This window comes from Bos grunniens, chromosome 9 (genome assembly GCF_055505025.1).
Source record: "Bos grunniens cultivar Pamir isolate PY7600 chromosome 9, Bosgru_T2T1.0, whole genome shotgun sequence".
Taxonomy (NCBI): domain Eukaryota; kingdom Metazoa; phylum Chordata; class Mammalia; order Artiodactyla; family Bovidae; genus Bos; species Bos grunniens.
The window spans coordinates 19,436,240-19,450,662 of NC_141173.1; the positions used below are offsets into that span (position 1 = coordinate 19,436,240).

General features: G+C 33.9%; 1 protein-coding gene across 10 annotated transcripts in view; it reads right to left on the reverse strand.

Annotated features, from left to right (window-relative positions):
- Positions 1–524: 524 nt before the first annotated feature.
- PHIP (PHIP subunit of CUL4-Ring ligase complex) overlaps positions 525–14,423 on the reverse strand; it is a 128,533-nt gene continuing 114,634 nt past the window's right edge. For 5 of the 10 annotated variants that reach the window (XM_086316893.1, XM_086316891.1, XM_086316897.1 and 2 more), the window contains 5 exons: positions 12,543–12,695; positions 11,797–11,960; positions 11,080–11,339; positions 10,143–10,340; positions 525–6,016 (listed from right to left, as the gene is read on the reverse strand). In XM_086316893.1, the coding sequence (XP_086173019.1) occupies positions 5,379–6,016; positions 10,143–10,340; positions 11,080–11,339; positions 11,797–11,960; positions 12,543–12,695 (1,413 nt within the window). In that variant the 3' untranslated portion in view covers positions 525–5,378. Of the gene's footprint in view, positions 8,572–10,142; positions 10,341–11,079; positions 11,340–11,796; positions 11,961–12,542; positions 12,696–14,423 lie in introns of all 10 variants that reach the window. The other 5 variants (XM_086316896.1, XM_086316894.1, XM_086316892.1 and 2 more) reach the window with 4 other exon arrangements.

Consider the following 14,423-nt stretch of genomic DNA (forward strand, 5'->3'; position numbering starts at 1 on the left):
TTTGAAATATCTCTCACAGGAAAGTTTTAAAGATTTATACCTTGTATGGTAACTTATTCATAGTAGCAAATCCATGTAGTTGTCACAATGGAAAGCAAATACATTTCTAACCTTTGGGTTTTTGGGGAATTAATTACATTAGGGGACCCATTGGAGAAGGAAATGGCAAGGTCGCTAAGATTCAGACACGACCGAGCGACTTCACTTTCACTTTTCACTTTCATGCATTGGAGAAGGAAATGGCAACCCACTCCAGTGTTCTTGCCTGGAGAATCCCAGGGACGGGGGAGCCTGGTGGGCTGCCGTCTATGGGGTCACACAGAGTCGGACACGACTGAAGTGACTTAGCAGCAGCAGTAGGGGACCCACAATCCTTTAATTAGCTAATATATTTTAACATTTTGCTAAGGAGACAAGGCATTGGGAACACTAATGTAACAGCACTTATGTAATATCTCTTGAAACTATGTACTGAGTGCTTTTCGTGTTACAAAATAAAAATAAAGAAAGCAGGCTCTACAAAATAGCTTAGAAAAACAAGTTTTCTATTTATTTAAAAATAAGTTTGTAGTTACTACATTGCAGGGACAGGAATTCTTACACATACATTCTAGTTTGTATAAAAGGATTCAAAGAATTATGCTTCAAAACTAACATAGAAAGTGTCCACCTAACAGTAAAGAAAGGTCCAATCAATATGTACAAAAAGAAAGGGCACTGCTATTCTGGTGTGAGACTGCCGTTTATAACATGATACTTCAGGTTTCCAGAAAGAAAAACCAAAAACCTCAATAAAGCTAAATAATTAATTTCTTTTTAAAACTCTGTTACTTATTACATACAACAGATTTGCTTGTGTTTAACATTGTTTTCTGTACAAAATAAGCATTTTAATTTGAAAATGTGTCAGTTTCAACATTAACCCTCTAGGTCAGTTACTTTTCAAAAATTGAGCTACATTCTACACGTCTAAATATCATGTGACAGGATTTAACAGTTGTCTAAAAGATCTTTAAGTAAGACCCCATCTTCTTGCAGTTTTAATATGGTCCAAAAATGTAACTTTGTATTTTGTCTCAATTTATAACATTTCATTGTGATCAATCAACACAGCACAATCTTAAAAGTAACGAGCATGTGTACATCTGCATCATAGGTGTGTGTACTATTTATCATCTCAAACCTATTTTCTTAGCTCCTTAAACGTAGAAACTCAGAGCCACCCACTATTATGTATTTGGTTTGTGCCATATAAGGTTAATTTCCTGATGATTTTATCTGCATTAAAAAAGTATTTAAACACAGAGCTATCAAAACTAAAAATAATATATATATATTTATAGCTCATAATATTTTCTAATTGTTTTATTACAGTGTGTACAAGGTTAATATCTGGAGCGTCAAAAGTGGTACTTACAGTCTTCTGATTCAATGTGACCTCTTCTTGGGTATTGTACATAGTACAAAATGACTTTCCATCTGGAGTGCTTAGCTCAGTATAATTAAGAACAAAAACAGCTTCTCAATAAATGTAATATTTAGTTCAAATCACTTGGAAACTTGGGACCTGAGAGGAACTGCAAGGAGGGAAGTGAGGAAAAGGTGTATTTTTCAATTTTAGTTGGAAAATAAATTGTCACCTAAATTTAACTAAACCACTTCTCAACCTGTTTTAAAACAATCTAAAAAAACTAAATATTGGATAATCCACAGAGCATAAAAGTACTTCCCCTTTTGTGACTTTTACAATCATGTATTTCCCGCATATAAAGAGGACACTTGTAGCCCTTTTAACACTCAAGTATCTTGGTCCTTTCAACCTACTCAAAAATAAGTTTCAGGTGAACAAAAACATTCAGAATAACAGTTTGACTTCATTAGGTAGAAAACAGTCAAAATTGCTTCCAGTTGACATCTGAGAGAGAGGTATATATGCATGTATAAAATGGAATGCTAGAATTAAACACTATAAACTGGAGAAGCTAATTTATATTACAAATCATATATCAAAACATGTAAATAATGCTACTAGCATTATAAACTAAAAATGTTACTTGAATACTTTTGTTAAAATGTCTGATTAACCTACTGCATTGCAGATAAGGAAGAGTTTAAAATGTTAACATACATGCTACAAGGATCTTTTGTTGATCAGTGTATATTACATATTCATGTCCAAGTGATACTAGATTCAGCCAAACTTCATGTCTCAGATGTGACCTAAGCAAGCTCACAAATACTCTGCACATTTATTCTAAATAAATTTAAAGAGGAAGATCATTTTGTGACAATACTATCAGTCTTCAAATTTGTGATGTGCAATAATAAAAACAATGAAAACAAGGCCAAATCTTTAGTTCATGAATATATGCATAAAATGGTCCAATGCCATAATAGTAGACTGAAAAGAATACACTTTTTTTTTAAAGTATATTTCTACTGCCCAGAGTTATCGGACTGTAATCAGACTGTTTATCTGCTCATCTACAACATTCTCTAATTTTATAACATTTCACTGGAACTTGAGAATGTTGGGGTCAAAGGAGAGAATAGTATTAGGGTTAGGTACTTAAAAATACAATTTTTCTAAGAATGTAACCAAAAGTTGTATTCTGAAACTTTGAATAAACTTAGTATTCTTTTATTGCTCACCTAAGACAACCGCCAACATTTCCTTTGACCTATAAACAGTATATACCTGGTGTTAAATGACTCCAAGAAGAGATTTTTCTAATGGTCAACACAGAACAAGACTATGGTGATAACTCAAATTTCTCAATTCAACTTTGCAGTGTATAGAAGCTAAATTATAAAAATATAAAATCTAGATATATCTGGTTATTACTAATACATTTTAAGTGTTTCAATTACAAAGAAGCTGATCCAAGTCATTTTTGCCTAGGAAACCAGTGTCTAATAATATGCAAATAAGGTCATAAGTATATAGTGCCTTTAGAATGCATTGGAATAATATTTACTTCTTGCAGGTAAGATGGTAAATACTCGTTTCTTTTGCTCAAGTGTTAGAACTAATACGCCCTACTAGCAGTGAATTTCACTCCTAAGACTGTGTACGCTCTTCCCTTCTCTGTACACACCTTAAAACTACACATATTTTTTACAAAAATGGATTTTATAGCCTTATTTTCTAATACAATGCAGATACCATCAGGAAATTACATGTTTCAAATAGATTGCCTTCAAAAGCAACAAATTAATGACTTAAATTTCAAACATACACACTATTATATCCAGTAATGGTGTAACTGAGAGACTCGTTTCACTATACAACCAAGCCATCCATTTCTGCATTATGAAGAGTTTAACTACTGAACTTTAATTATATAGTTAAATATATTTGTTAGAAAAAAATAAATATACAAAAAACCTGAAAAATTTGAAATTATTTTCAACTGCAAAATCACAGCAATCCAGTTAAGATCTGGAAAATGGTTTACTTAATTTCACAGGAGAATTTCTGTACAAATTTAGTTACAAACAATCTAAAAAGCCCAAATGTGTGACTTTCCATTCTTTTTCAAGACATAATCAACTGACAGCTAACATTTATCCCTACCAGAAATATTACACAAGTAATTATGTAATGTATTTTGCCAAGGTTCAATTAAAGACATTATTCTTCTACACCAGGGCCATGCTGATACATATTTTCCCCATCCTCGCTTTTTAAAAATGTAGTATCTGAAAATTTTGGTTACATTTTTGTACCATACCAGTCCTCAGAAAATACTACATTCTTTAAACTTTTAAAAAAATGGACAATAATCTTTAAACAATAGAAATGGTATTTATGTCGGTTTTTAAGGTATAAAATAACTAACTGTACCATAAACAAATAAATAACTGCTTTCCTTTTCCATAGCAGTACATATAGCAATACATTCTCCTAAGTCATATAGTTATCATTTACAATAGACAACTTAATTTTACTAATGATGCAAAAAATAATAGAATACAAGGCACAATCATTAAATGGAATTTTTCTTGGGTGTATACTGACATACCAGCGTGAAGGATACCGTAAAAAGTGCAGAAAAAACACAATGTGCAATGAGACCACTGTATAAAACATGATTGCATAAAAAGTGATTTGGCCTATTTTTAAACCTTTAATAATTGAAAATAACCAATCTTCCCCTTAAAATTAAACTATAAAGTATGACCTTTTAAAATTATTTTTATTCTACCACTATCTAAAAAATCCTGATAAAAGAATTTATACCTGGGTAATAGCATATAAGTATGTGTTTGTATATATATTCAATTATACCCATTTGTCAATATATACACATACACACACAGACACATTTCTTTGTAAGTCATTTTAGCCTATTAGATATGTCTAAAGTTTAGAAATGACATTAATCCAGATTAACAAGTAAACATCAAATCCCATACCTTTTTCCTGTTATTTTCCTTGAATCCTTTAACCACTTAAACATTTTCTCTAAAACATCTCTGTCAAAGGACCCACCAGTGCATTATTTTCTACTATTAGTACCAAAAAAAGATACATCTCAGCATAACTCTTTAATAACTTGCTCTTTAGAATAATATATAGCCTTTCCAATATTGAAAAAGTGTATGCTGTCCTGACAGTCAAAAACAGGCTTTCCACTGCACTGATTCTCAGTCTTTGGCACAATAAACAGAGATTGAGTGATTGACATAAGAATCAAGGTCTGAAAAATTAGACAGTCAAATGTTTTCCAATGTGGATATGTTTCCTTTTTATCAGTACATTTTTCTCTTAAGTTTGGCAGAAATGGAATACAGCAAAAGCCTCCTCTAGATTCTCTGTAGATGAACATTCTATAATTAAAATTAAACTTTTCAGGGTATCAAATGGTGGGAATTTTAAATTTATCTTTAGAGGAAACACAATTCTTAATTCACTGCTACTCTGGTTAACACCTGTCCTCCTAGGGGCAAGACTTCTGTATAAACAGAAATGTACCTGGCTTGGTCAAAAATAATTCATTTTAACATAAAATGCTCTATCACTAAGGAATATTATACGCTCCTTAAGAGTGTAGCAGAACTGTCTTTTCCAGAAATAAATTGGGAGTTCATATAGAGCCTCAATTTCTTTTGCTTTGAACAGTAAATGAAATGAATGTTGAAATGCATAACCTATCTAAGGGCAATAAATAGCAAACATTTAAAATATATATGTATATATTTATATATATATATTCATTTAAAGAAGTGAAGCGTCTTGTAAGTTTGTTTTTTTGCAAATCAAATTATAACATTCCCATATCCGTCATAGCAGCAAGGAAGCAGAAGCCTTAGTTCTACATACTCCTTAACTGTACCTGCTTTATAGATTTTGAAGTAAAATATTTTGGTGCAAGTTACCACCCAATTAAATTAGCTTTTGCTTTTTCAGTCAACTTTCGGACTCGTCCTCTACTAGAGGTTCCAAAAGTCAAAGAAGTGTCTTCAAACAACAGCTGCCTTTGCTCCTCTTCAGAGTCATCCTCATTATAGAAGGCTGTCCTTCGACCTTGATTTCTAGTTCTCATGTGAGGTTCAGAGCCTTTAAGTTCCTCAAACTCCTCCTCCTCATCCATGGGATCATCTGTCTTTTTTCGGTTACTTCTCCTTAGCATTTTAACACTTGTAGGAACTATGAGATCTGAGTCTAGTTTTTGTGTCTTCATCTTCCTTTTGGGTTTTCTGCCTCCACGACTCTTTTTCTGTAACAAATCCTCCTTTATGATATTAGTTTCAGAAAGAAAACTGCAGGTTGAGGAAGGAACTACTTCATCCCTGATGGGATGCACGCTATTTTGCTCCGAAACTTCAGGCTTTGTGTACTGGAGCTTTTTGGGCTTCCGACCCCTCTTCTTGTGTGTAACTTCACCACTGCTGTTATTAACTTCCACCTTAGGCTTCCTCCCAGGTCCCCTCTTCACAAGCTTAGACGGCTGCCCTCCATGGCCGTTTACTTGAATGCTTCCAGGTACAAGAGCATTGTTTCTACAGTCTGCTGAAAGGCAACAACAGTACACTTAATATATGAAATTGCTCTCTTATCTGACCCTTGAACTAGTCAGTAAGCCTCACTGCTATACTTACACATCATGATATAATCCTAATTTTTTTTTTTTTACTACTTTGAGAAAAAGAACTGACAAAAAGTTAATAGCTTAAAGATATTATTGATCTTCTATTTAAAACTCACAGAGGAGAAACATCCTTAATGAAGTCACTGACGACTTGACAAGAGAGAAATGAAAATCAGCAAATAAATGACCTAATAGTGCAAATTATGATAAAGCTAGAAATTAGCCAAGTTTCTTACTCCTACTACCTTTACTACACATTCTAATGTATAAGCATTGTTTTCATTATACAAAGTAACCCTGTTTACTCATATGGAACTTCACCATAACAAAACATTTTAGGGTTTACTCCATTAACAGGATTTTCCTATATTCCTCCTATCAAGTAGTTCAATTATGGAAAATAATCTTAGCATAAAACCTATGGCCTTTAAGCTTTGTAATCTGAATAAATAAGCGTTATCATCCCCTCTACTTTCCTCTAATCATTTTTGTTACTACAGATGGAAGTGGAAAAAGGGACTATCAAAACTGGAATGAGTCTAATGCTTATTTAACCCTCTACTGGATGTGATGACCATGACTCTCTGATGTCAGGGAAGAATTTATACTCTAAATATTTCTTTACATTCCTCAGAAGTAAAAAAGGATTTCCTCTTCTACTAACTCCTACGCAAAAGGTTTGAGAATACATCTACTGGAATAATTTATACCCGTTGTTCTCCATAGACACTACTATGGCTCTGATACATCTATCCTTTTTACAAAAGTAGAAATAAATTACTCTTGCTCACAGAATTTTTAAAAGAGGGTTAAGAGAAACAGCTAAATGGCAGTTTTCTTCACAAGCTCTTTTTTTGGGAACAGTCCTATCTCCTATGTTACTGAACGGCAAATGATTGATTTATCATCATAAGCAATACTAGCTGCATGTATCAATCAAATCCACTATGTGTGTTAAAATCCCATTATAACAAACTCTGTAATAAAGGCTATTATGCTTTATTAAAAAAAATCTGAAGATCAAATTCTAGATTTGTAGGAACTGCAAATCATGAACTGCCTTTCTATGGTAAAAAAAAAAAAAAAAAGAAAATGCTTATTACCCTTTCAGATGAAGAAAAAGATGACAAACATGCACTACTACTTTTTTCTTCCAAAATTCTATACTTTGTGCCATTAAAGAGAATGCTTCTTCATTTTTTGTCCTGAGCTTCAATCACAGAGTGCTTTGTAAATTTCAAGAAGTAACTGTCTCAGAGGTGGAGTATCTGAGCCAAGAGCAGGGGAAGAAGGCAAAGCCCTCAAACCCTGACCCCACAGTACTAATAACTTTTCTTCATATTAGTGGTTTTGCATAACAGGGGAGTGGTGAATGTGTGTGTGCATAAAGTAATCAGGTATTTTCCAACAACAACCCTTAGTTGGCCTGAGGACTCTTTAAGATTCTGTGCTATCTTTCCATTTGTTTTACATAAGACTACTGGTAAATAAATATCCAGTGAATATATCCTACACAAGTTCTACAGACTAGCTTCAAGGACTCTAGGAGGTAAGGGGGTGGGATGGGGTGTAGTAGGTAGGTGTGTGTGTATGTTAGTCGCTCATTCATGTCTGACTCTTTGTAACTCTACAGACTGTAGCCCACCAGGCTCCTCTGTCTGTAAGATTCTCCAGGCAAGAATATTGGAGTGGGTTGCCATTCCCTTCTTCAGGGGATCTTCCCGACCCACAAATCGAACCCAGGTCTCCTGCCTTGCAGGTAGATTCTTTACCATCTGAGCTATCAGGGAAGCCCTTGAATTGGCCCAAATTTTGTGTGGATATGCCTATGTGCATTTTTGGGGGAAAAAAACTACAAGGTCTTCAAACTTGACAAAATACATTACCTAAAAAGGTTAAGAATCAATGCAGTTCTTTAAAAAAGGAATTCAAGAGCTAAATAGCTTTTGAAATCATTCATTTGGACCTGTATTATCCTGTGATAGTATTACCACTAACCATGTGGCAACTGAGCACTTGAAATGTAACTGCAATTGAGCAACTGAATTTTTAATTAAATTTGAATATTAAGGCAGTATACATTTTGAAATACTGATTACACACTGAAATGATATTTTGGATATAATGGAGTAAATAAAATACACTGTTAAAACTGGTAATTTCACCTGTTTGCTGTTGCTATATGTGGTTACAAGAACACATGTGGCTTGTATTGTATTTCAATTGTAAAATCCCATGGGCGGAGGAGCCTGGAAGGCTGCAGTCCATGGGATCACTAAGAGTTGGACATGACTGAGCGACTTCACTTTCACCTTTCACTTTCACGCACTGGAGAAGGAAATGGTGGCCCACTCCAGTGTTCTTGCCTGGAGAATCCTAGAGAAGGGGGAGCCTGGTGGGCTGCCGTCTCTGGGGTCGCACAGAGTTGGACACGACTGAAGCGACTAAGCAGCAGCAGCAGCAGCAGCTCTTGTTTCTAATAGTGTTCAAGTACCAACAAAGTCATCATTAATGAGTTATGTAATAGCTTATCATATTTCTGTACTGTACTGGCATATGTAATACCCAAAACCTATCAATCAAATTGGCTACTGAACCTCCCCTATCATAATGCTAGAACCAATTCTCTACATACATTTGATTTCTCCAGAATTCAGGACTAACAGAAGCAAGGCCAATATAAAACATTCAAAACTCTGAATTCAGTTCAGAAATGAAGCTAGTATAAAAATGTAAAACACTCACATATAAAGTCATTTGCTGATTTATTTAAACATTGTCTACTATATACTAAGTACAGGTAATTAAAATATGAGCAAACACGAGTTTGGATTCTACTGGAGATAGACAATGTAAAAAAGAATAACTCTATCAACATTATAAGGGCCACAAAGGCAATGAATAGGAAACAACCAGTAAGGGAAAAAAAAATTCAAAAAAAGGAAGAAATGACAAGAATATTTAGGGACTTTCAAGTGTTTTAGGATGGCTGGGACAGAAAAGGGAGAAAGAAAAGTAAGGACAGCTGCAATGTTAGGCAACGTTGTTATACAAGACTCTTCACTGCTTGACATAAACAACATTACATTCTGATTCCACGTATGATTTGAAGGAAGGGAAGGATCTTAATTCTGCGTGTGTGTGTGTCTTGTGCACATGATGAGAAAGGTCACTGAACGGTGGAAGATGGACTGAGTAAGGAAGAGTTGAGAACTGAGGCAGGGATAGCAGTTACAAGAGCATGACAGTTTGTGGAAATGAAAATGGAACAAAGGAAATGGATTCAGGAGATGTTAAGGAGGCAGAAAGAAACAAGCAGATTTGGTTGCTGAAGAGAAGGCTAGGATGACTCACTGATTTTAAGCTTATTTAGGTGGGTAGATCCCAAAATCATTAATCAAAATGGGGTCGTTTCAGTACAAAAATTAAATTGTGAGAGGTTTCTTGGGGGAATACTGAAAAGGAAATGGTCTAGACATACTCTGGAAGTCATGACAAAAAATGCATATCCTTGAGCTGTCTGCTACCAAGAAGAACTAATTGTTTTAACATGTCATATGTTGTATCTTATCAGTTACTTTCTCCATCCTTCAAACATAAAGGCTTTACAATGAAAATGTGTAGACAAAAGAATCTAGAATAATTTAATATTTAAGAATATGGATTATTTAAAGATCAATATGTTGAATTTTGAGATGTAAAAAACTTGAAAAAAAAATTTTTTTTTAATGCTATACTGGGTTAGCTAAATTCAACTTATTTAAACTTATTGGAGATACTTTTTTGGGTTCTGTAATAATTAAGTTTAAAACTATTAAATCTGTATCATTAAAAAGCCTTTGATTTTAGAATATGATTTTATTTTTCATACAGCAAGTTTTTCTTGGCTTTTAAAATTTAATAATAATACCGTTTGCTTTTGGTATGAATCAAAAGATGTCTCAGTAAATTTATCAACTGATACAGAATATGTGACTTTTAAATGAGCAACCTAAAAAAATGAATGTGTTATCTCCAATAGAATCATCATTTGTAAGTCTACGGTACCTTGCTCAATGACAGGTGATGACTTTGAGAGAGGGGGTGTCTTTGAGAGCACAGATGATTTCATTTTACGTTTGGCTGGCTTTTCCTTTTCCATATTTTCTTTTGTAGAATTATTCCTAGTGCCATGACTAAAATTGGACTGACCAGGACTTGAAAGAGTATTCAAGGTTTTGGAATGTTTCACAGAATTCTCTAGAACTAAAACACACATACAGGAGATTACAAGCTAAGAGTTAAATTATTTAACCTTCAAACAAGCAAGAAGGTTACGATTACTTTTAATGTGAATTGTGTGAATTAGCCAATAAGACAAAACCTGGAGGATGCTTAAACCTTCTGTAAGAAATCTACTTTCAAAAAGGGAAAAGGCTTACATAATAATTTCAGTCCTTTCAGAAGCTATCCAGTCACCAAAAGATTATCAAGGCAAGTGCTAGCAAACTGCTATCAAGTCTGGCTTCCAGGATTTAAACTCAGGCAGTCTGGATCAGATTTGCCATTTTTCCCACCATTTTAAGCATTATCTTATACTGACACTCCTAAACCTCAGTATCTTTTGTCAATAAAACAAAATTTTTTAAGAAATGCAAAAATGATAAAGAAAAGGAAAACTAACAATAAAGAAGAGTAAAATTCTGGTGTCTGCTGGAATTTACTTAATCTAATATATCCCATTTGGCAAAGTAAGTACTTAAAAAATGCATTTTTTATACACACACACACACACACACACACACACACACACACACACACACACACACACACACACACACACACACACACACACACACACACACACACACACACACACACACACACACACACACACACACACACACACACACACACACACACACACACACACACACACACACACACACACACACACACACACACACACACACACCCCCGTTTAGAAACTGTAGCTGATTCTTACTTGTTTTCCCCGGCCCTGCAGATGTGTTAGCTTTTGAAATAAAAGTCTTTGCTGCTGAAGAAGTAGATGGTTGCTCAGTGGTAACTGGATCTACCACCACTCGATTGCTTCTGGTTCGAACCACAGAACTGGATTCCGTTTTACCATTTATCTGAGCAGTGTTGTGCCTTGGTGGTATTGACCGTGTAGGTGCAGAGAATGGAGAGGTAGTAATATCTGACTTCAGCTGGGGTTTTAAGATCCTCTTTTTCCTTTCAGGGCTGTAAATAAAATAGTATCATTAGTCATTCTTATAATTCTATGGGAATGAATAAAATAGTTTTATAATACTGCTGGATTCAATATTTGTACTGTTATGAAATATGTTAAAATATGAGATTTGTAGTGGATTTCATATGGTTGTGAGCCTTTGAAAAGTGAATATTTAGTGAAGGATTGCTGTAAATGCTATAGTTATATGACAGAAAGCATGATGCCATCACTATCCTAAAAATGCTATTTAACTGTACAGATTTAGCAGTTTGAATTTAAGCACTTACACTAGTATAGCTTTAGTTAAAAGATTAAAAATCCTCCACATCATAGGAACTTGCATGTCAAATATATCATTCTGCAATATAGGGAATAGTAAAGGAAGTATTAAAAAACACCAAGTTCTACCACTTAGATGACAAAGTTATATAGATCAGTTGATGATATTTAAAAGAAATCAAATACCTTGATGCGGCACTACTGGAAACAGAGCTGCTTCTATTTCTTTTCCTCCTCCTTTTTGTTATTGTATTTCTTTTATGAAAACGAAGGGCAGATTTATAATCTGATAAAACTGAACTAATGTGTTCTTCAAAAAAAGCAGATAGGCGCAAACTCATGCTGTAAATCTGTAAAGAAAAAAAAACCGTTCAAACATTCTGCAAAGAAAATGGCTGTTCAGAAAATACTAACATATAAATTTAAATATTTTTCTAGCAAAACTTTTTTAGAATTTAAAATGTTGCTTTTTCTCAATCTCTTTTGACAAACACTAAAACTGAAGCATTATTAAAATTATTTTTTTATTTAGCATTATGACAAATTATTTCTGTATTTGGCCAAAGCAAGTTTTACTCATTTTTTTTTAAATTATATGAGCATTATACGGAAAAAAATGCTCCTTTCCAGAAAGTAGAACATCGCTGAAAAAGTTAAGCACATGTACCTCTAACATGTATCAGGACAGTATCTATTCAACTACACGATCTTCAAGAAAAGTAACATTCCTAAACATTAAATGACATCAGGAATTTTCACAGAAGAAATAAAACAGAAAGATGTTTATTCTTCTTTCCCCTAGGTTAAGAACCTAATAGAAAGTTTGTCAACTTAGCTCTAAATTTTAATTAAACATAGGATTTAGTTACTTAACATACATTTCTATTAATTTCATTTAATTCAGACAGAAAAAAAGCAATTAAATTATATACCCTTGATCTTTTGCTTGGTGTATATGCTTTGGAATTACTAAAAATAAGTCTGACATCTTTACATAACTCCATTGGTGACTCATAATTCCCAGCCTCTAAAGTCTCTCTAACGGTAGCAAAATCCATTGGAGTGTCAATGATGTCTCTGTAGTCCTAAGAGAAGGAAAACAGGTCATATTATTAATAGTAATGATGATGCATTATTTCTCATAAAAGAGATTCATATACAATTTCTGTGATGACTGCAACTACTAGAACTATTAATAATCATTTCTTATTTCCCTCTTCAAGGTTTCTTTTTTCCCAAGTCATTTTTTATTTTTATTTTTTCATGTCCCTAACTTTCTATTGCAATCAACACAAGATTTCTCTCATTCAAGAACTTATAAATTCTGCTTTTTTTTTGCCTTCAGAAAGAGGTAAAGCATCGAGTTGTGTTGGGAAAAGGAGATTAAAACAATATTGAAAAACTCAGTTCTAAAACTACAAGTTTGATGTAAAAAAAACCCAAAAGTTTATGCTACACATAAACTCTTAAGGCTGCTTATTCACTGAAACATAATTGTATCTTTAAAACTGACATACAAACAATAAAAACAACGGAAATATAACATCACATTAACGTGAAGGGCTTAGTTCTGCTAATTTCAACTTCAGTAATACAATTAGTACAATTGGGAACTTTGCACAAATCAAGAATTATGAATGTAAACATCTGTCACAAAGTCTTTACACTTCATTTTATGGAGGAAAGTACAATCACTCAATCTCCCGTACTCAACTGTGTATAAAATAAAGCAACAAATTAGAAGTAATAGAAACAGACAAATGAAATGAGTAAAAAGCAACAAACTAGTATAAAATGATCTGAATATGGTTATCTTTTAAGAGGAATAAATAATACTACACCTTCTCCATAGCCCCAGAATATATAATTGTATTTTTTAAAATACAGTAACTTGACTCTACCCCATTAAGTTTAAATTATGATCAAGTATGTTTGACCATAAAGCAAACAGTAAAACTGCCTTTTACCAACAGGGACAGTTTTCTTTCTTTTTTTACAATCTACAATGCCTTTTATTTTCATTTCTTGTCTTAACTGCACTGGCTACAATTTGCTGTACTATGTTAAATAGCGGTGGTGAGAATAACAGCGGATATTTTTGCATCACTCACAGTCTTAGGGGGAAAGCATTCAGTTTTTCATGTTTAAGCATGAGGTTAGCTGTAGGTTTTTTAACAGATGTTCTTTATCAAGTTATGGAAGTTCCCTTTTATTCCTAGTTTTTTTAAGAGTTTGTTTTTATCATCAATGTTGTTGTTTTCTTACATTATGTAGGTCTAGTTGATATTCATTCATCATAGGGCCAGCTATACTAATTATCTTTCTGTATTCTTGATACTCTTTTGACACTTGGGGGGCCATACAGGCCTAAGGAGAGACTGCCTCTTTCCGAGGGCTAGGCAATTCTTAGAAATAGCAAAGGGTTGTGCTAGGAATATATCTTTCATATGCAAACTGACCATGTCCTTAAGCAATCCTCACACACCAACCAGTATTTCCTCTGCCCTGAATCATCCTGGGTCAGGAATTAGTATTAAGACAACTAGAGACCACCCTCCTTCCCTGAAGTCCACTGGAGTAATTCAAACTAGCCCATCTTAAGCTGGTGACTAGGCCCAGCCTTGCCTCTCATGGAAATCTCTGGCCTAAGGTTTTCCTTTCCTCCTATTTTCTGCAACCTGACTAAAACCTTATGCTCGCCCTGAGCCTTAAGTGGCATCTGGTGAACCCCTCTCTGGGACATGCAAGTATAATAAATTTCTTCCTTCCAAGACTCATTCTCATTTCCTCCCATGGCCACAACGATTACAGTG